Below are 27516 nucleotides of genomic sequence, written 5' to 3'. Positions count from 1 at the left end.
AAAGAGGGAGAGAGAAAGGGAGGAAGAGAGAGAATTTTTTTGTCCAATATTTTTTTAGCCCCCCCCCCCCCCACTCAATGTGCCCCATGGTTTTGTAAATGTAAAAAATGTGCCACGGCTCAAAAAAGGTTGAAAATCACTGGTCTGGAGGACAGAAGGAAAAGGGGGGACATGATCGAAACATTTAAATATGTGAAAGGGTTAAATAAGGTTCAGGAGGGAAGTGTTTTTAATAGGAAAGTGAACACAAGAACAAGGGGACACAATCTGAAGTTAGTTGGGGGAAAGATCAGAATCAACATGAGAAAATATTATTTTACTGAAAGAGTAGTAGATTCTTGGAACAAACTTCCAGCAGACGTGGTTGGAACTGAATTTAAACACGCCTGGGATAAACATAGATCCATCCTAAGAGAAAATACAGGAAATAGTCCAAGGGCAGACTAGATGGACCAGGAGGTCTTTTTCTGCCGTCAATCTTCTATGTTTCTAGTGTTTGAGAGTTCGATTTGTTTTTCTTTGTTGTTTGTTTTGGCTACATCTTTATTGATTTTTATAATAAGGGTTTATTGTCCTTCCCTTGGCGGATTATTTTCCTTTTTTTTTAAAGAATGCCTACCTTGAATGCAGCAGATGAGAAAGCGAGTTATCCTTTGCCTGTGTAAAACGAATGAATGGAAATAAGTGAACAGTGTGTGAACGTCTTGTGTTGGTTATCTGTTCCGATGGGCACGAAGGAAGTGCGGTGAAGGAGTTTTAGCAAGGAAAACGTGACCAGCAAAGAAGAAGCAAAAATGGCACTCAGGAGAATCCATTGACATTTCGAAGCTCTGCTACAAATTTTCCGTTGTGACCTGATCATGTTACTTGGAAAGGAAATAATTGCAATGGACTGGATGCCCCCAACCTTAGGTTTTGCCTGCGGTTGTTTTAAACCAGTCTCAGAATTTCAGGAATCATGCTGCTTGTTGCCCCTCGGTTGTACGAAAGGCAGCAGTTGCTAGGAAGCCAGAAGAGTTCTGCATTCATCTTGTCTAGTATGCAAACCTCCCAGATACATCTGATAGACCGGAATGCAGAAAAAACATTTTATTTGTTGAGAAATTATGCTCCTTTGCCATTCTGTAGCTTTCAGAGCATTCTTACAATTCATGTGGCTTTGCAGCTTATAATGGAGAAAACAGTTCTGTCTTTTGTGGTGTGATATTCCATCACTCGGCGGTTGTTGTTCTTTTTCCTGTCTGCTTTAATCTCCAACCCCTTCTCGCTCAGTACCCAAAAACAGGTAGCGTTTTTAATAGGCATGTACACACAAGTTGGTTGTTCTTGGTATTAGCCATAAAGTTCTGGAAGGCCGTGGTTTTGCTGGACATGGAAATAGTCGCCAAAGCAGCATGTGGATTCATCTCGGTAGGAGATTAGACAAGTCCCCTGTCCTAGAGTCTCCCTTATATCTCCTATATCTTCTCTTCTATCTCTTCTATCTCTTTTATCTCTTCTATCCATTATATCTCGGACCAGAATATCTCCGGGACCGCCTTCTGCCGCACGAATCCCAGCGACCGGTTAGGTCCCACAGAGTGGGACTTCTCCGGGTCCCATCGACTAAACAATGTCATCTGGCGGGACCCAGGGGAAGAGCCTTCTCTGTGGTGGCTCCAACCCTCTGGAACCGGCTCCCCCCAGAGATTAGGATTGCCCCCACCCTCCTTGCCTTTCGGAAACTCCTTAAAACCCACCTCTGCCATCAGGCATGGGGGAATTGAAACATCTCCCCCTTGCCCATGTAGTTTTTGTGTATGATTCGATTGTGTGCTTTCACGGGCTTATGCCAGAGTCGTTGCAGCTCGATTTTCAGATCTTCGTATTTCACTAATTTCTCTAGCTGCTTCTCCTCAATTCTGCTGTCTCCTGGGATTGCGATGTTGATGATCCATACTTTCTTTTTCTCCACAATCAGGATGTCTGTTGTGTTATGCTTCAGAATTTGTTCAGTCTGAAGTCGGAAGTCCCACAGTAGTTTTGCTTGCTCATTTTCGACCACTTTTTCGGGCTTATGATCCCACCAGTTCTTTGCCACTGGTAGATGGTAGTTCTGGCACAAGTTCCAGTGGATCATCTGTGCCACAGCATCGTGTCTATGCTTGTAGTCAGTCTGTGCGATCTTTTTGCAGCAGCTGAGTATGTGATCAATTGTTTCATCTGTTTCTTTACAGAGTCTATTATTATTATTATTATTATTATTATTATTATTATTATTATTAATTAGATTTGTATGCCGCCCCTCTCCGTAGACTCACAAACCGTTGTGCTTCTTAGGTTTGCTCTCTTTTGCTTGGCTCTTAACGGCTATATTGGAGCTAGAAAAATAGATGGCAGCCAAAGGAACATTTTGTGCATACCGGATCTGGTAGCTCCATTATTGATGGAGTTTTTGTGGTCTACTACTAATGTTCTTAATGATGACTTGGTAGCAACGTTGATGCTTTGGGACACAGAAGGCAACCCAATTTCCCCCTTTAAGTGTAAATCTCTCTCAAATAAAGTCTTCCAGTGGGAGGGAGAGGTGGGGAAAGGACATAGAGTTTGACTCATTAAGCCTTTCCTCATGTTGTTGTGTGTCATTGTAAGCTCTAAAACAAAACATAGATGTTTTCTCCAAGGAAGGATGTGTGGACTACAAGGTCCCTTGAGTATGTTTCCTAACTGCCAGTTATGACCAGTTGCTATCATGGTCCAGCCACAGAACATTTTTGCAAAGGACTCTGCAGCTGCTGAAAAATGGTCCCCCGGGCCCCCGTTAGAGGCATCCAAGACTGCAGCCTCAGCTCTTTCTCCTCCTGCCAAGTCCATTAGAAAAAGCAAAAAGGCTTTTATGAGGCTGAGGAGGGACATGGCAGGGAGGTTGTCAGCTGAGCCCAGGCCAGTGTTGCTTCATTTTGGCAGCCTTAAGCTGTGCGGACTTCAACTCCCAGAATTCCCCAGGCAGCTGGGGAGTTAAAGCCCACACAGCTTAACATTGCCAAGGTTCAAAAACAGGGTACTATGTTGAGATGTCCCAGAGAGAAGATGGAGATAAATGGAGATGGGCAAATTAATATTTTATTTTATTTTATTTTATTTTATTTTATTTTTTATTTCATTTCATTTCATTTCATTTCATTTATTTTATTTTATTTTATTTCAATTCAATTTATTTCATTTCATTTTATTTTATATTTTATTTTTATTGATTGATTGATTGATTGATTGATTGATTGATTGGTTAGAGTTGAAAGGGACCATGCAGGTCATCAAGTCCAACGCCCTGCCTGAGCAGGAAATCCTATAGCACCCTAGTCAATTGGCAGTCCAATTTCCTCTTGAAAGTGACCAGAGGTAGGGAGTTCACAACCTCCGCAGAAAGGCTGTTCCACTGGTTGATCATCTTGACCATCAGGAAGTTCTTCCTTATTTCCAGGTTGAATCTCTCCTTGGTGAAATGACTTTCCTGTCTTTAAACAGAAAGAGAAGAAAGGAAGAGAGAGAAAGAGAGGGAGGGAGAGAGAAAGAGAAGAAAGGAAGAGAGAGAGAGGGAGGGAGAGAGAAAGAAAGAGAAGAACGGAAGAGAGGGAGGGAGGGAGAAAGAGAAGAAAGGAAGAGAGAGAGGGAGAGAGAAAGAGAAGAAAGGAAGAGAGAGAAAGAGAGGGAGGGAGAGAGAAAGAGAAAAAAGGAAGAGAGAAAGAGAGGGAGGGAGAAGAGGGAGAGAGGGAGAGAAAGAGAAGAAAGGAAGAGAGAGAGAGAAAGAGAGGGAGGGAGAGAGAAAGAGAAGAAAGGAAGAGAAAGAAAGAGAGGGAGGGAGAGAGGAAGAGAAGAAAGGAAGAGAAAGAGAGGGAGGGAGAGAGAAAGAGAGAACTAGAGAGAAAGGGAGGGAGGAAGAGAGAGAGAGAATTTTAAAATGGGTCTTACAATTTACTTACATCTGTCATAGCATCCTCACAGTCACATGATTAAAAGTTGGGTTCTTGGCAACTGGCCTATATTTTCAGCAGAGTCCCATGCTCATCGTTTGCAACCTTCCCAGGGAATTTCCAATGAGCATTGTGTCAAAGCCAACTTTGCTTAATGACCATTTGATTTGCCTAATAACTATGGTGATTTGCTTAACAACCGAGGAAAAAATATTAATAGGTCAACCACAACTCACTTCACAAGTTCATCACCTAGAGATGGATGTTCGGGTTCCAACTGTGGTCATAAACTGAGGATTATCTGGTGGGAAGAATTGTCTTGCCTTTTACAATCATGGCAAAGTTTTGGGTGAAAGTTGTTCATCCTTTGTCATCCTCATAAGCATATTCATAAACAATGTCGGTTGGCGGGTCCCAGGGGAAGAGCCTTCTCTGTGGCGGCACCGGCTCTCTGTAACCAACTCCCCCCGGAGATTAGAACTTCCCCTACTCTTCCTGCCTTCCGAAAACTCCTTAAGACCCACCTTTGCCGTCAGGCATGGGGAAACTAAACATCTCCCCTGGGCACGTTAAATTTATATATGGTATGTTTGTGTGTGTGTTTGCTATTACATGGGGTTTTCTTAAATCGTTAAATATTTTAATTAATTGGATTGTTGTGACTGTTTTACTTGTTGTGAGCCGCCCCGAGTCTTCGGAGAGGGGCGGCATACAAGTCCAACTAATAAATAAATAAATAAATATTCACAAAGGACAGAAATGATTGTCGACTGGTTCAGAAACCGGTGAGGGGCCAACCTAGATTTTAGCAAAATTGTGCCTCTTAAGGAACCACTGCAGAGCTATGTCTCTGCCAAACGAAACATCCTCCATTCTGTATTGTTTGTTCTTTGCTACTTGCAGCATTTCAATACTTTGATAAAATCTGAGTCTGGAATAGCTTTCTGGAAAAAAATAAATAAAGTGGCAAGTCACAACTTTGAAAGGGTAGCAGAAATTGCCTAAAAGAAGAAAAGGGCTGATGTACCGTTGCATCCATCTTATACCCATTACGGCAGTTCTTACATTTATTCCTCCAGAGACAGATGTGAAAATTAGGGATTTCAACCCAGGAGGATGAGGACGTTCTGGCTGTTAATTATATGTGTCTGAGCTGATCAACTGAAAGCATACAGACTCTCTCTCTCTCCACTGCTCAAGTTACCCATTCAAACATTTGTGTCCACTCAGCAGAGTGAACCACTCTGTTAATGTGAGCAATCTAATTGATTCTGTCTCCTTTGAAAGAAACTTGGCTGCTGAGATGCTGTTGTCCCCCATTCCACAGGCTCCGAGCAACTTAATTCTCACACGCAAAAGAACCAGCGAGTTGGGGTTTTGTACCTTTTCAGCTAAGCATATTCCAATGCACATCTTATTTATTCATTAATTTTATTTATTAGATTTGTATGCCGCCCCTCTCCCTAGACTCGGGGCGGCTAACAACAGTAATAAACAGCATGTAACAAATCTAATGTTAGAAACATAGAGGTCTGACGGCAGAAAAAGACCTCATGGTCCATCTAGTCTGCCCTTATACTATTTTCTGTATTTTATCTTAGGATGGATATATGTTTATCCCAGGCATGTTTAAATTCAGTTCCTGTGGATTGACCAACCACGTCTGTTTGTTCCAAGGATCTACTACTCTTTCAGTAAAATAATATTTTCTCATGTTGCCTTTGATCTTTCCCCCAACTAACTTCAGATTGTGTCCCCTTGTTCTTGTGTTCACTTTCCTATTAAAAACACTTCCCTCCTGGACCTTATTTAACCCTTTGACATATTTAAATGCTTCGATCATGTCTCCCCTTTTTCTTCTGTCCTCCAGACTCTACAGATTGAGTTCATTGAGTCTTTCCTGATACGTTTTATGCTTAAGACCTTCCACCATTTTTGTAGCCCGTCTTTGGACCCGTTCAATTTTGTCAATATCTTTTTGTAGGTGAGGTCTCCAAAACTGAACACAGTATTCCAAATGTGGTCTCACCAGCATTCTATATAGCGGGATCATAATCTCCCTCTTCCTGCTTGTTATACCTCTAGCTATGCAGCCAAGCATCCTACTTGCTTTCCCTACCGCCTGACTGCACTGTTCACCCATTTTGAGACTGTCAGAAATCACTACCCCTAAATCCTTTTCTTCTGAAGTATTTGCTAACACAGAACTGCCAATACAATACTCAGATTGAGGATTCCTTTTCCCCAAGTGCATTATTTTACTTTTGGAAACATTAAACTGCAGTTTCCATTCCATTTCCATTGAGAAAGAGAGAGAGAGAGAGAGAGAGAAAGAGAGAGAGAAAGAGCAAGAGAGAGAGAGAAAGAGAGAAAAAGAGAGAGAGAGAAAGAGAGAGAGAGAAAGAGAGAGAAAGAGAGAGAGAGAAAGAGCAAGAGAGAGAGGAAAGAGAGAGAGAGAGAGAGAGAGAGAGAGAGAGAGAGAGAGAGAGAGAGAGAGAGAGAGACTCCAACAGAAAACAAATGCCAGGCCTGGTGAATGTCTGTCCAGAGATGATGAGTCATTTTTCTATTTTAAAACAACTATCTTATTATCCATTTCTACCATTTCCAAAACAAAATCACATGAAAAATTCTGAGAATGGTCCTGGCAAGACAGGCCTGGCCTCTGAGTTAGAGTCAACCTCTCTGCCAAGGAAAAGTCCCAAAGTTGCTTGAGCAACATCTCCCCAGTTGTGTAGCTAAGTCTTGTCTTCATTCTTTACTGAATCCTATGTCTCTTTGAACAGTTGAAACCAAGATGTACAATGTACAGTTGAAACCAAGATGTACAATGTGGGGGACTAACTCACATGTTAATGAATGTCAACCCTCCATGGTGATTGTCATAGGGCTGGAAGGAAACTTGGAGCTATCCATCTCCATGCCGAAGGCAGGAGTCCTTTTTTTAAAAAAATGTGTTTTATTAAAATTCTTTAGAATAGAATAGAATAGAATAGAATAGAATAGAATTTTTATTGGCCAAGTGTGATTGGACACACAAGGAATTTGTCTTGGTGCAGATGCTCTCAGCGTACATAAAATAAAATATACATTTGTCAAGAATCATGTGGTACAACACTTAATGATTGTCATAGGGGTCAAATAAGCAATGAAGAAGCAATATTAATAAAAATCTTAGGATATAAGCAACAAGTTACAGTCGTACAGTCAACATGGGAGGAAATGGGTGAAAGGAATGATGAGAAAAACTAGTAGAATAGAAGTGCAGATTTAGTAGAAAGTCTGATAGTGTTGAGGGAATTATTTGTTTAGTAGAGTGATGGCGTTCGGGAAAAAAACATTAACCAATCATAAATAAAGATATATACAAACAGCCAAATACCAAAGGAAAAAACAAAAGAGAAGAAAAAGAAGAAAAAACACTTACAAATAACAATAAATATAAACTTACATCTCAGAAGGAGATATATTTTCATAAATTAATAATTATAAAAAAGAGAACTCATTCAGTCACTCCTTTCCATATAAGTATAAGCCAGGAGTCTTTATCCCTCCCGAACAAGTGGTTGAGTGGTTGTCTAATCCAGTGTTTCCCAACTTTGGCAACTTGAAGATATTTGGACTTCAACTCCCAGAATTCCCCAGCTAGCGAATGCTGGCTGGGGAATTCTGGGAGTTGAAGTCCAGATATCTCCAAGTTGCCAAGGTTGGGAAACACTGGTCTAACCTATTTTTGAAAACCTCCAGCAACGGAGCCTCCACAGTTCCATTGGAAGCAAAGTCCCATTGGTTAATTGTTCGTATTCATCTTTCTCTTGCAGGGGAGAAGTGTCCACTACTGGAGAAAGAAAGCCTCCGGCTGGACCACAGCAGTGATGAATTCGTAAATATAACTGGTAAGTGGGCAGTCCAGGTTCTCCTCCAGATTCGTGGGATTGAGATAGTCTTGCTTGCTTGACCTGCCCCACTCATTGAGGTCTAGCTATTATGCAGTCCTTTTTGGCATGGTCTTCCCCAGTGGCAGATGGGATAGGGTTAAAGTGACCAGACGTCTCACATTCAGCCGGACAGTCACATTTTTTAGCAATTTGTCCTGCGTGCGAGGACATTTTTTAAAAGTCCCGATTTTTTTTCTCCTTTTACACTGGGACCATTTTCACCGTCTTATGCCAGAGTCGTTGCAGCTCGATTTTTAGATCTTCATATTTCACTAATTTCTCTAGCTGCTTCTCCTCAATTATGCTGTCTCCTGGGTTTGCGATGTCAATTATCCATACTTTCTTTTTCTCCACAATCAGGAGGTCTGGTGTGTTATGCTTCAGAATTTGTTCAGTCTGAAGTCGGAAGTCCCACAGTAGTTTTGCTTGCTCATTTTCTACCACTTTTTCGGGCTTATGATCCCACCAGTTCTTTGCCACTGGTGGGATCATAAGCCCGAAAGTAGCAAAGTATTGGTGGGATCATAAGTCCGAAAAAGTGGTCAAAAATGAGCAGACAAAACTACCAATTATAATATAATAAACTTTATAGGTTATGACCTATAAAGCCCTTCATGGCACCGGACCAGATTATCTCCGGTTCCGCCTTCTGCTGCACGAATCCCAGCGACCAGTTAGGTCCCACAGAGTGGGTCTTCTCCAGGTCCCGTCAACTAAACAATGCCGCTTGGCGGGACCCAGGGGAAGAGCCTTCTCTGTGGCGGCCCCGGCCCTCTGGAACCAACTCCCCCCAGAGATTAGAATTGCCCCCACCCTCCTTGCCTTTCGTAAGCTACTTAAAACCCACCTCTGCCATCAGGCATGGGGGAACTGAGATACTCTTTCCCCCTAGGCCTTTACAATTTTATGCATGGTATGTCTGAATGTATGTTTGGTTTTTACTTTAATGGGGTTTTTTTAAATTGTTTTTACTATTGGATTATTGTATATACTGTTTTATTATTGTTGTTAGCCGCCCCGAGTCTCCGGAGAGGGGCGGCATACAAATCCAATAAATCTAATCTAATCTAATCTAATCTAATCTAATCTAATCTAATATTATTATTATTATTATTATTATTATTATTATTATTATTATTATTAGATTAGATTAGATTAGATTAGATTAGATTAGATTAGATTAGATTAGATTAGATTAGATTAGATTAGATTAGATTAGATTAGATTAGATTAGATTAGATTAGATTAGATTTATTGGATTTATATGCCGCCCCTCTCCGCAAACTCGGGGCGGCTCACAACAATAATAAAAAACAGTACATAATAAAAATCCAATGCCCACCAATCTAATTACAATTTAAAATTATTATTATTATTATTATTATTATTATTATTATTATTATTATTATTATTATTATTATTATTATTATTATTAAATGTATATGCTGCTCTTCTCCTGACAAACTCAGGGCAGCCTACAATGTTAAAACATAAATACAAAGTTTAAAACCCCCAAATGAAAAAGACTCCCATCCATCATTCATTCATAACTAGTGGCCGAAGCAAGATACTATTGCTCATCGACATCAGACCTGCTGGCAAAACCGTGTTTTTTAAGGCCAGGAGGGTTGCTTGCAAAATTCTGGGAGCTGAACCCCCCCACCCCCTGTGTGAAAGTTGCTAAAGTTGAGAAAACACTGCCTTAATGTAGCACCCCTTTATGGAGATGTTGCTACAAAAGACATCTCTGCTAGACCCAGCGGCACGTTAGCAAGCCAAATATGTTGCTGCTGCAGGATTTATGGGCGAGTTTAATTTCAGGTGTCTCTCTCCCTCTGTTGATAAGCTTTTAGAAACCCTCTTTTAAGGGATGCTCGTGATATGTTCCAAAATATACTCCCAGCATCCTTTGCATTGGCGCCGACAAAAGAGACAATGTGTTGAAATGGGGACAATGATTGAACATTTCTGGTTTATTCCCCAATGTTGTTTTTTTCCCTCCTGGAATGAGATCAGGCAGAAAATGTTTTGATCTTAATGTACCAGAGGGTAGAGCTAAATACCTCCCATCTCTGCTACAACGATATTAAGTACCTGCTTTTTTATAATACCCAACTCTTTTTATCCAGTCCTTGTGCCTTTGCCTAAAAGGGGATTTATGCCTTAGGGCTTAGGCCCCTTCTATGCTGGGTGCCATTGACGGGGAGATTTTAATCATATCCACTATCAAAAACATCCATTCAGATGTTTGGACACCGAAGGGGATACAGCTGATTACAGACTCCTGAAGTGTCTATCGTTCCCTGAGGACTGAGCTAATCTCGTCACATATTGTTTGGACAGCATCCAACAGGCAATTGTACACTTCCTTCGAGATGATCCGTACTCTAAAATCCCCTGAAAAGTCCCCAAATATTGTGTAATAGCAATAGTTGCTAGGGGAGATGGATCAAAATGTAATTTAAGTTTTGGATGTGAATGGGGTCTATCTGCGGGCCTGTGAAATATTTTGTATTTTAATTGTGACTTTGGGACTATGACACTTCAATGGATGGGTAGGAATAGACACTGAAGCCTCAACATTTTGAAATCCTTATTTTCCTGAAGGACAAAATGCTAGGCTTTTTCTTAGTTTGTATTAGCAAAAACTTCAGAAGAGAAGGATTTAGAGGTAGTGATTTCTGACAGTCTCAAAATGGGTGAGCAGTGTGGTCGGGCGGTAGGAAAAGCAAGTAGGATGCTTGACTGCATAGCTAGAGGTAGAACAAGCAGGAAGAGGGAGATTGTGATCCCCTTATATAGAGCACTGGTGAGACCACATTTGGAGTACTGTGTTCAGTTCTGGAGACCTCACCTACAAAAAGATATTGACAAAATTGAACGGGTCCAAAGACGGGCTACAAGAATGGTGGAAGGTCTTAAGCATAAAACGTATCAGGAAAGACTTCATGAACTCAATCTGTAGAGTCTGGAGGACAGAAGGAAAAGGGGGGACATGATCGAAACATTTAAATATGTTAAAGGGTTAAATAAGGTTCAGGAGGGAAGTGTTTTTAATAGGAAAGTGAACACAAGAACAAGGGGACACAATCTGAAGTTAGTTGGGGGAAAGATCAAAGGCAACATGAGAAAATATTATTTTACTGAAAGAGTAGTAGATCCTTGGAACAAACTTCCAGCAGATGTGGTTGGTAAATCCACAGTAACTGAATTTAAACATGCCTGGGATAAACATATATCCATTGTAAGATAAAATACAGGAAATAGTATAAGGGCAGACTAGATGGACCATGAGGTCTTTTTCTGCCGTCAGTCTTCTATGTTTCTATGTTTCTATATCAATTAAAGGGGCATCCGATCTCAATAAGGACTAGAGATGTACCACGCTTGAAGATAGACTTTCAGGCATTCTGTCTGAAACATATTTTTATCTATAAAAGACCTATCCATTCTACAGCTTATCATTTCCTTGCATTTTATATTTTCAGGGATTAGTCTTTGTTATTCTGCAGGGTGAATAAAAAAGTTATTATGAACCAATAGAGAAAGATAGAAGATAGATGGTGAAGTTAGACTTCCCAATCTGGTGTTTCCTCCTCTCTGTCTTGCATTACAACATCCCAAATCCCCAAAAATCTTACCTTCTTCTCTCTATTTCCAGGATTTAATCTAATCAAAAGGTTTGGTCTTCTGAAGACCTCATCGGTTAAGAAAATACGCAACCCCAAAGGTCCGATGATCCTCCGATTAGGCAACACTTCCTTGGTTCAGTCAACAAAGTGAGTTTTCTCTGCTTTTGACTCTAAAACTGCTTACACGGCCATTGCTTGTGGGTAATCTGTTTTCTGTGCAAATTTATGCCACACATCAATTTCAGTTCTGATTCTTTGTTACAACCGTGTGCTGGAAGAATTTGTTTTGAGGTGATAACTTGTCTGCTGGGGGAGTGACTGAGAAACTGACTAGATCCTTTTAAAAAAAAAAAATTCCACGCTTCAACAACTCGATTTCTAAAGTCGTATTTTTTACAGTCCAATTTGGAGCGGTTAATATTAAGCTTGAATCTGTTGTGTGCTCATGTGTAGTTGTGGTTGAAGTTGAAGTAGTCGTTGACAGGCAGGACATTGCAGCATATGATCTTGTGGCCGATACTTAGATCGTGTTTAAGGCGTCGTAGTTGTAAGCTTTCTAGACCCAGGATAGTGAGTCCAGTTTCGTAGAGTATTCTGTTTCAGGTGGAGGAGTGAAGGGCTCTTCTAGTGAAGTATCTTTGGACATTTTTGAGGGAGTTGATGTCCGAGATGTTGTATGGATTCCAGACAGATGAGCTGTATTCGAGGATGGGTCTGGCGAAAGTTTTGTAAGCTCTGGTGAGTAGTGTGAGGTTGCCAGAGCAGAAGCTACGTAGGATCAGGTTAACAACTCTAGAAGCCTTTTTGGCGATATTGTTGCAGTGGGCTTTAGCACTTAGGTCATTTGATATTAGTATTCCAAGGTCTTTTACTGAGTGTGGGTTGGCTGTGAGAATTTGTTTATTCGGTTTATATATGAGGTTTGGATTCTTTTTGCCGATGTGGAGGGTAGAGCATTTGTTGGTTGATATTTGAAGTTGCCAGGTGTTAGACCAATCTGAGACAAAGTCAAGGTCTTTTTGGAGAGTAAATGTGTTGTCAGTGGTGTTGAAAAGTTTCACATCGTCAGCAAAAAGTACACAGTTGCTAGCAATATGATCGCAGAGGTCATTGATGTAGAGAATGAAAAGTGTAGGACCTTAAGTCGTCTTTACGATCAGCCTCTCTGCTCCCCCTTCGTAAAGTTTTCCATGAAGAACAAATGTAAAGCTTTCGTTATTTTAGAACCCACAAATGAGCAGGGCTCGTTGATGTGTCTCGGAAAGCAAACCAATTTGTTAACCGGGGGGGGGGGGATCACGTTAAAATTAGTCAGCTTTAACCTTTGTGGATGCAACTAGAGGTATAACAAGCAGGAAGAGGGAGATTATGATCCCGTTATATAGAGTGCTGGTGAGACCACATTTGGAGTACTGTGTTCAGTTCTGGAGACCTCACCTACAAAAAGATATTGACAAAATTGAACAGGTCCAAAGACGGGCTACAAGAATGGTGGAAGGTCTTAAGCATAAAACGTATCAGGAAAGACTTCATGAACTCAATCTGTCTAGTCTGGAGGACAGAAGGGAAAAGGGGGACATGATCGGAACATTTAAATATGTTAAAGGGTTAAATAAGGTTCAGGAGGGAAGTGTTTTTAATAGGAAAGTGAACACAAGAACAAGGGGACACAATCTGAAGTTAGTTGGGGGAAAGATCAAAAGCAACGTGAGAAAATATTATTTTACTGAAAGAGTAGTAGATCCTTGGAACAAACTTCCAGCAGACGTGGTTGGTAAATCCACAGTAACTGAATTTAAACATGCCTAGGATGAACATATATCCATCCTAAGATAAAACACAGGAAATAGTATAAGGGCAGACTAGATGGACCAGGAGGTCTTTTTCTGCCGTCAGTCTTCTATGTTTCTATGTAACAGTTTGTAAGTGGCCTGGTTTGTTTTGCTGTGTGTCCCCCCAGCGAAGACGGTTTGGGTTGTCCGAATGAGGGTTTTGTGGGTGATTTAGCTTCAGCAGAATGACTAGAAAGAACTTTCAATCCTGGAAAGTCAACCACTGCCCAAAAGCAACACAGGCTTTGAGACTTTTCCAGGCCCTTCGGCAATTCCGACTACTTGGTGGGTGTTTTCTTGCTCCAGCAAAACTTGGCATCCACTCAGACAGCACTAGACTGATGATGGCCTGCAAAGGCTGAAGCTGTTTACTAGCTGGGTTGGGCTACCCTTTCCTGGGGCCAGGACAGAAAAGCCAGACACATGGTGGGTGGGGGAGAAGAGGTCATTCAGATGTCCCCTCTTCTCCTGCAGTTTCGAGTGCAGCAGCCAAACTCTCACAAGATGACCCAACCTTGTGAATCTTTTGTTCCAAGTCTCTTATGAACTGGCTTGAGAGATGAAGCGAGAATTGTGAAAACTCCAGAGGTTTCGATAGGTTGTTCATTTGGCGGGACCTAGGGGAAGAGCCTTCTCTGTGGCGGCCCCGGCTCTCTGGAATCAACTCCCCTCCCCTTGAGATTTGAATTGCCCCCACCCTCCTTGCCTTCTGTAAGATGTTGAAGACCCATCTATGCCGCCAGGTGTTGTGGTTAGCTCTGGCCCTGCTCCTGCCCCAAGGACTGTGGATGTGGGGGATACATCCACATGCTGCAGGCCTGTTTTGCCCCTGGTGGAATCTGCTGATGAAGGCTCCTCTGACCAAGAAGACATGAGTGACAGGGAGGAGGAGAGTGTGGCAGACAGCTCAGAAGGAGATCAATTATCTCGCTCCTCCTTGGATTCATAACAAGAGTTAATGATACAGCCACGCATGCGGAGAGCGATGCATAGGCAGCAACAACTGAGAGATTATTATCAAAGAAAATGAGGCCACCTGTGGTTGGGTGGGGCTGGGGTCATTAGTGAGGCTGCTATAAAGAGCAGCCTGTGGGTTTGGCCATTGTGGAGGATTATCTGATCGTTGTGTTTCGTGACTGCCTTGCTGACTTCGACCTTTGTGTGCTGATTTTTCCCCCGCTTTGAAACTAAACCAGAGCAAAGTGTGTGTCACTTTGTGAAAGAAGAAGGACTGTGAATTGCCAGTACAATGAGCACGCTTTCAAACAACGAGGAAAGGAAATTGTTGGCATGGTTGTAAGGAAAAATGAGTATTTATGCATATGTTTTGGGAATGGAGGAGGGCTATGGGCGAAAAGTAAGAAAATTAAAATAAAAATATTTTTTAAAAAAAGAAGATAAGATGAAGTATAGTCCACAATTGTATATTGGGTGGAGCAGGAGGCTCAGGAGGGATGTTCCCTCAATTTATAAAAGTGGATAGTAGGAGAATATTACTTTCCGACTTCTGTGTTTTTATTAATGCAATTTTACAATAAAGTAGAATTAGTTTTTAAAAAAACCAGTCTCCAAACCTGAAAAGTAAGAAACAAAATATTTCAGGACATAAATAATATAACCATATATAACCGGGGAAAAATTCAGATATTTTTATCAAAATGTTCACCTGAAATAAAGAAAATGACATTACTTTTTGACTCACGCTAAGCCTTGTATTATTTTTCCTCGTTGCTAAATATGCACTCTCTCAAGCTCTCCTCCAGTTTTTACTTCTCAGTCATGTCATCAACTTTGTTGACTTTCTATGTATCTCATCTGTTGTGGTTCAGCCTGAGGCAGATCAAAGGCCAGCTGCGTCTCTGCTCCATGCCCGGAGGAGGCTGACAGTGAAGAGGAGGGGGCTGAGCAGTCGGACGAGGGAGAGTCCAGTCAGGAATGTGACGAGGAAGAACAGCATGGGAGCCCTGGGGAGGGGTTCTCCCCAGCCAGTAGCTTGGAGTCTTTGGAGTCATTAGGTGATGAGGCACAAGCTGTCATTGACATGCGACAGAGACGTTTAGATCAAAGGAAGGAGCAATTAAAGAAATATTATCAGCATTGAATAAGGAACACCAGGGCTTGGGTGTGGTCCTCATTAGCAGGGAAAGGTTTATAAGGCAGGCAAGCTCTTGAAGCCATGTGGAGTGTTATCAGTTTGGAGTTCCTGTAACCTGCATTGTTTCTCGGCGTCTCTGTTCCTGGCTTGTGGCCCAGCAGTCTTGAAGACCCGTGGGAGGTGTATGTCTGTTATCTACAGCCTCGTCTTGGCAGCAAGACTCGTATATTGATGCATGGACAATTGCCTTCGTGTATATATTTGGAGTTCCAGTGTTTTCCTGCTTTGTAAGGACATTTTCTGTTAGCTTCGTTTCTCTTGAACATTATAAAACTGTATTTGAATTTTACCGGTGTGTCTGGCTTATCTTTTTGGGTTGGTCATAGCTTCCGGAGTGACCCAGACAGAACACTCATCTAGCTTTTCTGAATCTTTCTTCGAATATATCCAGAATTGGACACAGTACTTGAGATGGAATTTGACCAACACAAAAATAAAATGAAATTATGATATAGCCTGAAACTGATTGGCTCCATCACACTGCTACTTCATATTCAGTTTATAATCATTAATCCATTTCCAAAAAAATATTTCTTCTGTGCCAGATATTCCCACACTACGCCTTCACCACCACCCCTCTTGTATGAAAATACATTTGTCTTGGACAAATTCTCTTACGTTAAGCCTATTTCTCTAACTTCTCAAGATCATCTTCAATTTCATCTGACTCCTGCTGGACTCAGTTTTTGGTCACTGGGGGTTGAATAAGCATTCCCTTCCTCTCTGAAAAGTTGAAGAGCGTGAAATTCCGGGTTGAACTTGGTGGCCCTTTAATCCATGCTTCATTTCAGTTTGATGAGGAAGCATTAATGAGGGACAATTTAAAACACAATTTTTATGTTTCCTGTGTATCCACTGTCAAGCCATCCCGCCCATGTTTAACAGGCTTGCTAATCAGAATTTCACAGAGAACAATGTCAAAATGCTTTGCTGAAATAAAGACATATTATTTAGAAACATAGAAACATAGAAGACTGATGGCAGAAAAAGACCTCATGGTCCATCTAGTCTGCCCTTATACTATTTTCTGTATTTTATCTTAGGATGGATATATTTTTATCCCAGGCATGTTTAAATTCAGTTACTGTGGATTTACCAACCACGTCTGCTGGAAGTTTGTTCCAAGGATCTACTACTCTTTCGGTAAAATAATATTTTCTCACGTTGCTTTTGATCTTTCCCCCAACTAAACTCAGATTGTGTCCTCTTGTTCTTGTGTTCACTTTCCTATTAAAAACACTTCCCTCCTGAACCTTATTTAACCCTTTAACATATTTAAATGTTTCGATCATGTCCCCCCTTTTCCTTCTGTCCCCCAGACTATACAGATTGAGTTCATTAAGTCTTTCCTGATACGTTTTATGCTTAAGACCTTCCACCATTCTTGTAGCCCGTCTTTGGACCCGTTCAATTTTGTCAATATCTTTTTGTAGGTGGGGTCTTTTACAATGTGCTGTGGAAATTATCCGTTTCAAAAGAGGGAGAAGGTTAGCCTGGTGAGGCTGGTTTTGGAGACAGCAATGCGCACTACTAATCATGGTGGCATTATTCAGAAAGTGAGCTTTGTCCCTTTATCAAGAAACGTCACCTGTCAGGTTGGCTGCTCCGTGGTTTCTGGGTCTTCCTTTCCACCTTTTCCATGCCCCTCTCCACTCATCTGACATCTGTTCTCCAGGATATCTCAAACGTTGGAGCTAGAGCAGTGTTTCTCATTCTGCCCAAAAGTCAAGTGTTTCCATTTTTTTGTCCACCCCCCTGTATGTGGACTTCAACTCCCAGAATTCCCCAGCCAACTTTGCTGCCAACCCTGATTGCAGCTGTTGTGCTCTCAGTATCTTTTTAAAAAAGAATTTCCATCAATCGGAATTTTCCTTTTTCATTATCTTCTCTTACAATGGAATTCTCCTTATCGCTCTGCTGAATGGCTTAAAATCTGCCTTTTTGGACCGAAGGTTCAGCTACTATCCATCAAAGTACTACTGGAAACAGCACAATTGTCATTGCAGTTTGACTTTAATTTATTCTGTGGCTATCTGCAAAACTGTGTATTCCTTGCTTGATGAAGCTGCCGTTAATCCTTGGACCTTGGCATCTCTGCAAGACTGATTGCTTAGAATTACATTACATCATGTTTTGCATCAGCTACCAACATCCCCAATCCTGTCCTAGTTATTTCAGGACAAAACCTGGTAAAGTCGGTGCTTCTGTTCCTCTCTCTTTTACCTTCCTGTGAATCAGAGGGAACCTGTCTTACAATGGTTCCTACATCTTTATTTCTGTATGAGCTTAATCCATATTTGTTTGTTGCCTTGGTAACGAATCTTATCTTTCTCCATCTTCTAAATTCACTACAGAGATATAAGTGTCTGTCACAGACACAAAAGAGGAAGAGAACATTGTTCTTAGTGGAACACAAGCAGGACCACCTTTGTACACCTGTTTCACACATGTGTGAAGGAAACAGAGTTGGCAGCACAATGGGGCAAAAATGTTTTTACCATTTTTGACAAATACATTGGATCTTGCAGAGACCTCTAATTTTATTTGTTTTGGGAGTGTTTGCTATTATTCCAATATAATTTATTATTCCACTACTTATTCCACCTGGATAATAGCCAATATTGAACTTGCGTTGATTTGATTTGATTTGATTTTATTTGATTTGAATGTCGCCCCGCTCCGTAGCCTCGGGGCGGCTAACAACAGTAATAAACAGCATGTAACAAATCTAATGTTTAAAATAATTAAAAAACCCTTATTAAAACCAGACATACACACAAACATACCATGCATTAATTGTATAGGCCTAGGGGGGAAAGGGTAGTTCAGTTCCCCCAAGCCTGACGACAGAAGTGGGTTTTAAGGAGCTTACGAGAGGCAAGGAGGGTGGGGGCAATTCTGATCTCCGGGGGGAGTTGGTTCCAGAGGGCCGGGGCCGCCACAGAGAAGGCTTTTCCCCTGGGTCCCGCCAGATGACATTGTTTAGTTGATGGGACTTGAGGAAGACCGACTCTGTGGGACCTAACTGGTCACTGAGATTCGTGTGGCAGAAGGCGGACCAGATGTATTCTGGTCCAATGCCATGAAGTGCTTTATAGGTCATAACCAACACTTTGAATTGTGACCGGAAACTGATCGGCAACCAATGCAGATTGCGGAGTATTGGTGGGACATGGACATGCCTGGGGAAGCCCATGATTGCTCTCGCAGCTGCATTCTGCACGATCTGAAGTGTATGGAGGTCTTTAGAATACAGTACATGAGTTTGGATTAGAACAAGTAGGAACCCACCTCTGACATGAAGGATTCAATATTTCTTTCTAAATATTTGTTTCTACTTTATGTTCCCCAAAATCTAAACATCCCTATCAAGTCCCTTAAAATTTCATAGAAACATAGAAGAATGACGACAGAAAAAGACCTCAGCGTCCATCTAGTCTGCCCTTACACTATTTCCTGTATTTTATCGTAGGATGGATATATGTTTAAAGGCATGTTTACATTCAGTTACTGTGGATTTACCAACCACGTCTGCTGGAAGTTTGTTCCAAGCCTCTACTACTCTTTCAGTCAAATAATATTTTCTCACGTTGCTTCTGATATTTCCCCCAACTCACCTCAGATTGTGCACTTCCCTCCTGAACCTTATTTAACTCTTTAACATATTTAAATGTTTTGATCATGTCCCCCCTTTCCCTTCTGTCCTCCAGACTATACAGATTAAGTTCATGAAGTCTTTCCTGCTAAGTTTGATGCTTAAGACCTTCCACCATTTTTGTAGCCCGTCTTTGGACCCGTTCAATTTTACTAATATCTTTTTGTAGGTGAGGTCTCCAGAACTGAACACAGTATTCCAAATGGGGTCTCACCAGTGGAATCACAATCTCCCTCTTCCTGCTTGTTATACCTCTAGCTATGCAGCCAAGCATTTTACTCGCTTTCCCCACCGCACTGTTCACCCATTTTGAGACTGTCAGAAATCACTACCCCTAAATCCTTTTCTTCTGAAGTTTTTGCTGACACAGAACTGCCAATGCAATACTCAGATTGAGGATTCCTTTTGCCCAAGTGCATTATTTTTACATTTGGAAACATTAAACTGCAGTTTCCATTGCTTTGACCTGTCTTTTGTTCGATTTCCTTGGCCATTCTATTTCCATTGCTTATTTAATCGAGGCCTGTGGCCCTTGGGACTAGATAGATGCACTTTTAGGCTTGGCTGGTCTGGAGAATACTTTTGCTCTGGCCAACCAGTTCCTGTTTTGCTGGGGTGATTCATGAGCCCAGGACACCCAAACAGGTCCAAGTAGAAGGAAGGCAGATCTCCGAAAAGATAGCAATGAGATCAGTTTACATCCAGATCCACAACGGTATCCTAGGTGGAAGGGCCAAGAACTTTTTGTTCAGGTCTCCCTCAGTCTCTTAACTGGCTAAGAAGGGGATAAGTGGACAGCAGAAAAAATATCCACCCACACACAGAGAGTAGCTAATGTGGAAACCATTTGAGCCCAGATACCTTTTGCAAAGATTTATTTTTATGGCCAACGTCTGCGAAACACTTCTCCGAAGTTATTGCTGCAATCCAGCTGCAGAAAGAATCCTGGGCTGTTTCTCCTGTGATGAAAACGGAAACGCACGTGGGTGGCAAACACACAACTGGCCAAACAAAATGCGAGTCCCATTCCAAAGAGGGGACTCATTCATGCAATACCCCTCCTTAACTTAGACCAGTGGTTCTCAACCTGGGGGTCGGGACCCCTTTGGTGGGTTGAATGAGACTAGACTTTCAATCCTGGGCCTAGAAAGTTTAGAACTAAAACGCCTTAAACAAGATCTAAGTATTGCCCACAAGATCATATGCTGCAACGTCCTGCCTGTCGGCGACTACTTCAGCTTCAACCACAACAACACAAGAGCACACAACAGATTTAAACTTAATATTAACCGCTCCAAACTTGACTGTAAAAAATATGACTTCAGTAACCGAGTTGTCGAAGCGTGGAACTCAATACCGGACTCCATAGTGTCATCCCCAAACCCCCAACACTTTACCCTTAGATTATCTACGGTTGACCTCTCCAGATTCCTAAGAGGTCAGTAAGGGGCGAGTACAAGTGCACTAGAGTGCCTTCCGTCCCCTGTCCTATTGCTCTCCTATATCTCCTATACCTTTCCTCTATTCCTATATCTCTTCTTCTATTCTTTCATTGATATATTCTATTCCTATATCTTCTTTTCTATTATTTCTTAGATATATTTTACTATGAGTATCTCCTCTATAACCTTCATCATGTATTTTACTATGTGTATATTGATATATACCCACTAAAACCCTCATTGTGTATTGGACAAAATAAATAAATAAATAAATAAATAAGTAAATAAATAAACAAACAAACGAACAAACAAACAAATAAATAAATAAATAAATAAATTTCACGGGGGTCGCCTGAGACCCTGGGGAAAGACAAATTTCTCCTGGTATTAGGAACTAAAGCTTCTTGGCAAAATGAATTACGGATTAATGAAAGCGAGACGGAAGAAGTAGTAGAAAATATACATAAGATAAAGAATACAAGAATTAGAGAGATGAGAAGGAAAATTTTACATAAATGGTATTTCACGCCAGTAAAACTAGCACACTTCCAGAGGAAAGGGAAAGGAAACTGTTGGCATGGTTGCCAAATAAAAGGAGTTTTTATGCATATGCTCTGGGAATGTGTTGAAGTTCAAAAATTTTGGAAGGAAGTACAGAATGAAATAAATAATATGCTAAACATTAATTGGATAATCACAAAAGAATTAGCAACACTAGATAAATATGGGGAATTACGAGAATTTAAAGAAATCAAAACAGCAGCTTTGGAAAGCGCTCAAGCAGTAGTGGTGTTAGGGTGGAAGGATAGCAATAAATGGACAATCCAGAATTGGTCCTGGTATAGGGTGGACCACATCCACTTCGAAATTATGGAAATAAGATTAAATAACTTTGATGAAAATAAATTGGAGAAGCTGATGGCACGATGGAATAAGGTGAAAAATTATATCTTAAGTAGAATTTATGACGACAATGTGAAAAATAAATTCCAATCACTTTTTGTATGTAAAGAAATGTAAACCAAAGCTAAGGAAGAAATTGAAACTTATTGTAAATAATATAACCCCCTAAATGGTGGTGGGGTTTTTAGTGGTGTTGGGCACGTTTTCTTGTATGTATTTTTTGTTTGTTGTTAATTTAGTAAATAAACCAATTAAAAAAAAAAAAAAAAAAAAGGAACTAAGCTTCTATTCTGGCATCTTGGAACATATTTTTACAATCCGACCAATCAGGTGTTTACAGTAGGGGGGTCTCTCTGACCTTCCTGCCAATCAGCTCAAAGCTCTGTTGGGAGAATTGGTGCTAGACTTATGGTTGGGGGTCACCACAACACGAGGAACTGTATTAAGGGGTAGCGACCTTAGAAAGGTTGACAACCACTGACTTAGACAGTCAGTAACAGCTGAATCAAGGATCCACCAAGGACACTCCCATTAAGCAACCAGTATATATTAAAAAGCAAATCTCACTTCCTTCTAGCACGGATGCTATTACCTAGTTGGGTAATAAAACGTCTGCAGGAAAGCCAGAAAATGTCTTCAAAGAAAACAATGAAGCTCAGAGAGCAGCAAGGACTTTTCTTAACTCCCATCATTCCCACCTGGCTCAACCCGACGCTTGCTGATTGACTAGCAGTCTGGGGAATTTGATTACACACACACATCAAGGCTACCACATTCCACCAAGAGGTGATGCCTGAGCCTTGCCTGTGTGATTACCTTGCCTCCTCCTCCTCCTCCTCAGTAACCATTTATAGTCACAAGTCTCTCCCAGCACGCAGGGTTTATGAGTGCATCCTTCCCTAACAGGCAGAACTTCAGCAAGCTTTTTAAATGCAAATTCCCCCCAGCATCTGTTCCCTTTTTCAATGTGACCAGTCATGCTGACTGCGTATCATTTTGCGTTCTGCACCTTACATCCCCAGATGGGGAGGATTTTTTTCCACATGGATATTTGATAGGAAAAAGAAGGGTTTGGCATCCTTTGCTCATCTACCTTATCTATCTATCTATCTATCTATCTATCTATCTATCTATCTATCTATCTATCTACATCCATCCATCCACCTACCTACCTACCTACCTACCTATCATCTATCATCTATCATCTATCATCTATCTATCTATCTATCTATCTATCTATCTATCTATCTATCTATCTATCTATCTATCCATACATCCATACATCCATACATCCATACATCTATCTACCTACTTACCTACCTACCCATCTTATCTATCTATCTATCTATCTATCTATCTATCTATCTATCTATCATATCTATCTATCTATCTATCTATCTATCTATCTATCCTCTCTCTCCCCCCTCTCTTTGTATATGAGTGTGTTTGTGTGTGTAACATATTTTTGCTGACAATGAAAAGGAAGGAAGACTAATATAGATCTATCTATCTATCTATCTATCTATCTATCTATCTATCTATCTATCTATCTATCTATCTATCTATCCACCCAGCCACCCATCTATCATCTATTATCTATCTATCTGTCTATCATCTATCTATCTATCTATCTATCTATCTATCTATCTATCTATCTATCTATCTATCTATCTATCTATCTATCTATCCACCCAGCCACCCATCTATCATCTATCATCTATCTATCTGTCTATCATCTATCTATCTATCTATCTATCTATCTATCTATCTATCCACCCAGCCACCCATCTATCATCTATCATCTATCTATCTGTCTATCATCTATCTATCTATCTATCTATCTATCTATCTATCTACCTATCTATCTATCTATTAGATTTCTATGCCGCCCTTCTCAAAGTGACTCAGGGCGGTGTACAACATTGTAAATAAACATAATATACATGAGAAATGTAATTATTTAAAAGACATATACAAAATTAGTAAAAAATTTAAAACCCCTTACGCAATCATCCACATTCATACGATTCTATCATTCATATCAGTCGGGGGCAATCTTGTAACTCACAGTCCCCATGCCCGTCGGCAGAGGTGGGCCTTCAAAGCTTTATGAAAGACCAAGAGGGAGGGGGAGGTACATATCTCCGGAGGGAGTTCATTCCAGAGGGCCAGGGCCACCACAGAGAAGGCTCTCTCCCCGCCTGACGACATTGTCTGGCCGACGGGATCTGGAGAAGGCCAACTCTGTGGGACCTAACCGGCCGCTGGGATTCATTAGGCAGAAGACAGTCCTGTAAGTAATCTGGTATTTGCTAAGTCCATGGAGAGTTGAACAGGCTAGTTCCCGTCCAGTGGAATTTGAGGTATATTTCTTTCATGTGGCAACCTCTGCCATTTCTGTGTGGGTACAACTGAATGGTTCTTGGTCTGGCGAGCACCTGCCGTACTCCCCCACCCTTTTTTCCCTCTTTTTTTGCCCCCTTAGGCTGAAAGCAAAGCAACCCTTTGGGTGACTAGTTCATTACTCACAGTCACTCCTGCCCTCATCACCTCGAGGCTCGACTACTGTAACGCTCTCTACATGGGGCTACCTTTGAAAAGTGTTCGGAAACTTCAGATCGTGCAGAATGCAGCTGCGAGAGCAATTATGGGCTTCCCTAAGTATGCCCATGTTTCACCAACACTCCGCAGTCTGCATTGGTTGCCGATCAACTTCCGGTCACAATTCAAAGTGTTGGTTATGACCTTTAAAGCCCTTCATGGCACTGGACCAGAATATCTCCGAGACCGCCTGCTGCCGCACGAATCCCAGCGACCGATTAGGTCCCACAGAGTTGGCCTTCTCCGGGTCCCGTCAACTAAACAATGTAGGTTGGCGGGCCCCAGGGGAAGAGCCTTCTCTGTGGCGGTCCCGACCCTCTGGAATCAACTCCCCCCGGAGATTAGAACTGCCCCTACTCTCCTTGCCTTTCGTAAGCTCCTTAAGACCCACCTCTGTCGTCAGGCATGGGGGAACTGAAACATCTCCCCCGGGCATGTACAATTTATGAATGGTATATTTATATGTATGTGTGTTTAGAAAATGGGGTCTTTTAAATATTTTTAAACAGTAATTTAGATTTGTTGTAGATTGTTTTTTTTTTTCACTTTGTTGTGAGCCGCCCCGAGTCTGCGGAGAGGGGCGGCATACAAATCTAAATAATAAATAAATAAAAATAAATAAATAAATTCCCCATTCTTTTTTTAACCTTTCTGATTCACTGGGCCGTGTTTTTCGTCCCTGCATTCCTATTCAACCAGGAAGACTTCTAAAATTAATTCCAGAAACTGGAGCATGTGCCATTTGACCTGGATTGCCATTGCTTCAGTTCATCATCGCTTCCCTCTCCCCCCAAACCTCTTTTCCCTCCCTGTGTCGCTGGGTCCTTGGAGGAAGATGGATCGCGGAGCGGGGGAAAAACAGCAAGCAGTTTGGAGATGGCTTTACCTTGGCTTCTTGTAGCCCTGTTGTTCTCTGCAATTCATATCGCCTGAACATCACGTAAAAAGGCTCTGACAGAACAGTTTTTTCCCACTTCTTCATCCCCGGAAGTGGCTTGCAAACATCTGTCGTGAGGTCATTTGTGCACTTACAATCTGAAGCAGCAGGCATGACAAAGAGAGGGGTTGTAAGGATTGGAAGCAGGTTCAGGGCTAAATTTTGTACCTGTGGAAGGATTCGCTCTGAAGTTTATTCTTAGAAACATAGAAACATAGAAGGTTGACGGCAGGAAAAGACCTCATGATCCATCTAGTCTGCCCTATAAATGGTTACTGAGGAGGAGGAGGAGGAGGCAAGGCAATCACACAGGCAAGGCTCAGGCATCACCTCTTGGTGGAATGTGGCAGCCTTAGAAACATAGAAACATAGAAACATAGAAACATAGAAGACTGACGGCAGAAAAAGACCTCCTGGTCCATCTAGTCTGCCCTTATACTATTTCCTGTATTTTATCTTAGGATGGATATATGTTTATCCCAGGCATGTTTAAATTCAGTGACTGTGGATTTACCAACCAGGTCTGCTGGAAGTTTGTTCCAAGGATCTACTACTCTTTCAGTAAAATAATATTTTCTCATGTTGCTTTTGATCTTTCCCCCAACTAACTTCAGATTGTGTCCCCTTGTTCTTGTGTTCACTTTCCTTTTAAAAATACTTCCCTCCTGGACCTTGTTTAACCCTTTAATATATTTAAATGTTTCGATCATGTCCCCCCTTTTCCTTCTGTCCTCCAGACTATACAGATTGAGTTCATTAAGTCTTTCCTGATACGTTTTATGCTTAAGACCTTCCACCATTCTTGTAGCCCGTCTTTGGACCCGTTCAATTTTGTCAATATCTTTTTGTAGGTGAGGTCTCCAGAACTGAACACAGTATTATTCCAAATGTGGTCTCTTGATGTGTGTGTATAGTCAAATTCCCCAGACTGCTAGTCAATCAGCAAGCGTTGGGTTGAGCCAGGTGGGAATGATGGGAGTTAAGAAAAGTCCTTGGTGCTCTCTGAGCTTCATTGTTTTCTTTGAAGACATTTTCTGGCTTTCCTGCAGATATTTAATTACCCAACTAGGTAACAGCATCCGTGCCCCCACAATCCGGGTCCTCATTTGACCCACCTCGGAAGGATGGAAGGCTGAGTCAACCTTGAGTCAGTGATGAGATTTGAACCGCTGACCTGCAGATCTGCAGTCAGCTTCAGTGGCCTGCAGTACAGCACTCTACCTGCTGCGTCACCCCGGCTCTGCCACCATCTTCTGGAGTTGGAAAATCTGATTTGAAGCTTTGTTGGAATAGCTAGGGAGTTTGCCAGCTCCATCTATGTTATCTTAGCTGTCCAGGTTCCCAGTTGAATCTGTTTCTTCACCTTGGCAACTTGAAGATATGTGAATTTCAACTCCCAAAATTTCTGAGCCGCACATCTTCAAGATTGTGAAACGCTGGTAATATTGGAATTCCATGGTGGTCAAATCCAGATATGATTGGCTTGACGAGACTATATTCTTCATTCCCAAGGGCTGCACCTAATCTGGAGTTAAAATTGCATTGGGCTTTATATTTTGAGGTTGTTTTAATCCTGTTTGGACGGTAAGGTGAAGAGAGCTGGTCAAGGACAAGAGCAACATACACAACCTAATAAAATATATTTTGGCAACATCTCTCCCGTGGAGACCATAATCCATAGCTGTCACTTTGTGCGCTGTTTAGTGGGTGATAAGCTTGGCAGAGTTTTATATCTTACGAATTCTGGTTCCTGAGGAGCAGCTTATCTCTGTTGCCTTCTCTGTCAAGGTCAGGTGGCGCTTGGGGATTGTTTGTGGGGCAGAAGCTTGGAATAAATATCGGGTGGTGATGTTGTCCCAGGATGGATCATGGCTAATCGGCAATGTTCCATGGATGAAATTGATCCTTTCTCACTTTGACTTCCAAATCTTCCAATTCTGTCTGGTTTTCGACGTATTTTGAATGTCTGGAGAAACAAACACAGATGTTAGTAGCTGTGGTAGCTGCTGGAACAAAAAAAAACACACACAATTGGATAGCTTTTTAGATTCTGAGCTGCCATGACCTCATTATAGTCATCTTTCAAAAATATTGTTTTTTTAGATGAGAAGAGGGAAAAGAGCTTTTAAATTGTTTTTCGTTACCAGCCATGAAAGGGACTTTCATAATATCATGGCATAACAATGCAGTGATGAGAAAGGAGTCTATTTCTCGCATTTATTTCTGAATGTGTCTCTCTACATATATCACTTTCCAGAGCTAACTCACAGGAGGAATGAAAACCGATACAAAATGCAGAATTATAATTCAATAGGCATCAAAATCCAAACAAATAGACCTAAAGAGTAGGGGAAAACAAGGAAAAATCAGATATTTATTTATTTATTAATCAAATTTGTATGCCGCCCCTCTCCGCAGACTTGGGGCGGCTCACAGCAATAATAATACAATGTAGACAAATCTAATATTTA

General features: G+C 41.3%; 1 protein-coding gene across 4 annotated transcripts in view; it reads left to right on the top strand.

Annotated features, from left to right (window-relative positions):
- Positions 1-27516, top strand: part of COL16A1 (collagen type XVI alpha 1 chain) — a 263305-nt gene that overhangs the window by 28109 nt on the left and 207680 nt on the right. For all 4 annotated transcript variants that reach the window (XM_070763913.1, XM_070763914.1, XM_070763912.1 and 1 more), the window contains exons 3-4: positions 7772-7846; positions 11550-11667. In XM_070763913.1, coding sequence (XP_070620014.1) covers positions 7772-7846; positions 11550-11667 — 193 coding nt within the window. The remainder of the gene's footprint in view (positions 1-7771; positions 7847-11549; positions 11668-27516) is intronic.

Source organism: Erythrolamprus reginae, chromosome 11, assembly GCF_031021105.1.
Source record: "Erythrolamprus reginae isolate rEryReg1 chromosome 11, rEryReg1.hap1, whole genome shotgun sequence".
Lineage (NCBI taxonomy): Eukaryota > Metazoa > Chordata > Lepidosauria > Squamata > Dipsadidae > Erythrolamprus > Erythrolamprus reginae.
The sequence above is the reverse complement of the archived record's forward strand: the minus strand, read 5'-3'. Positions and strand labels throughout refer to the sequence as shown.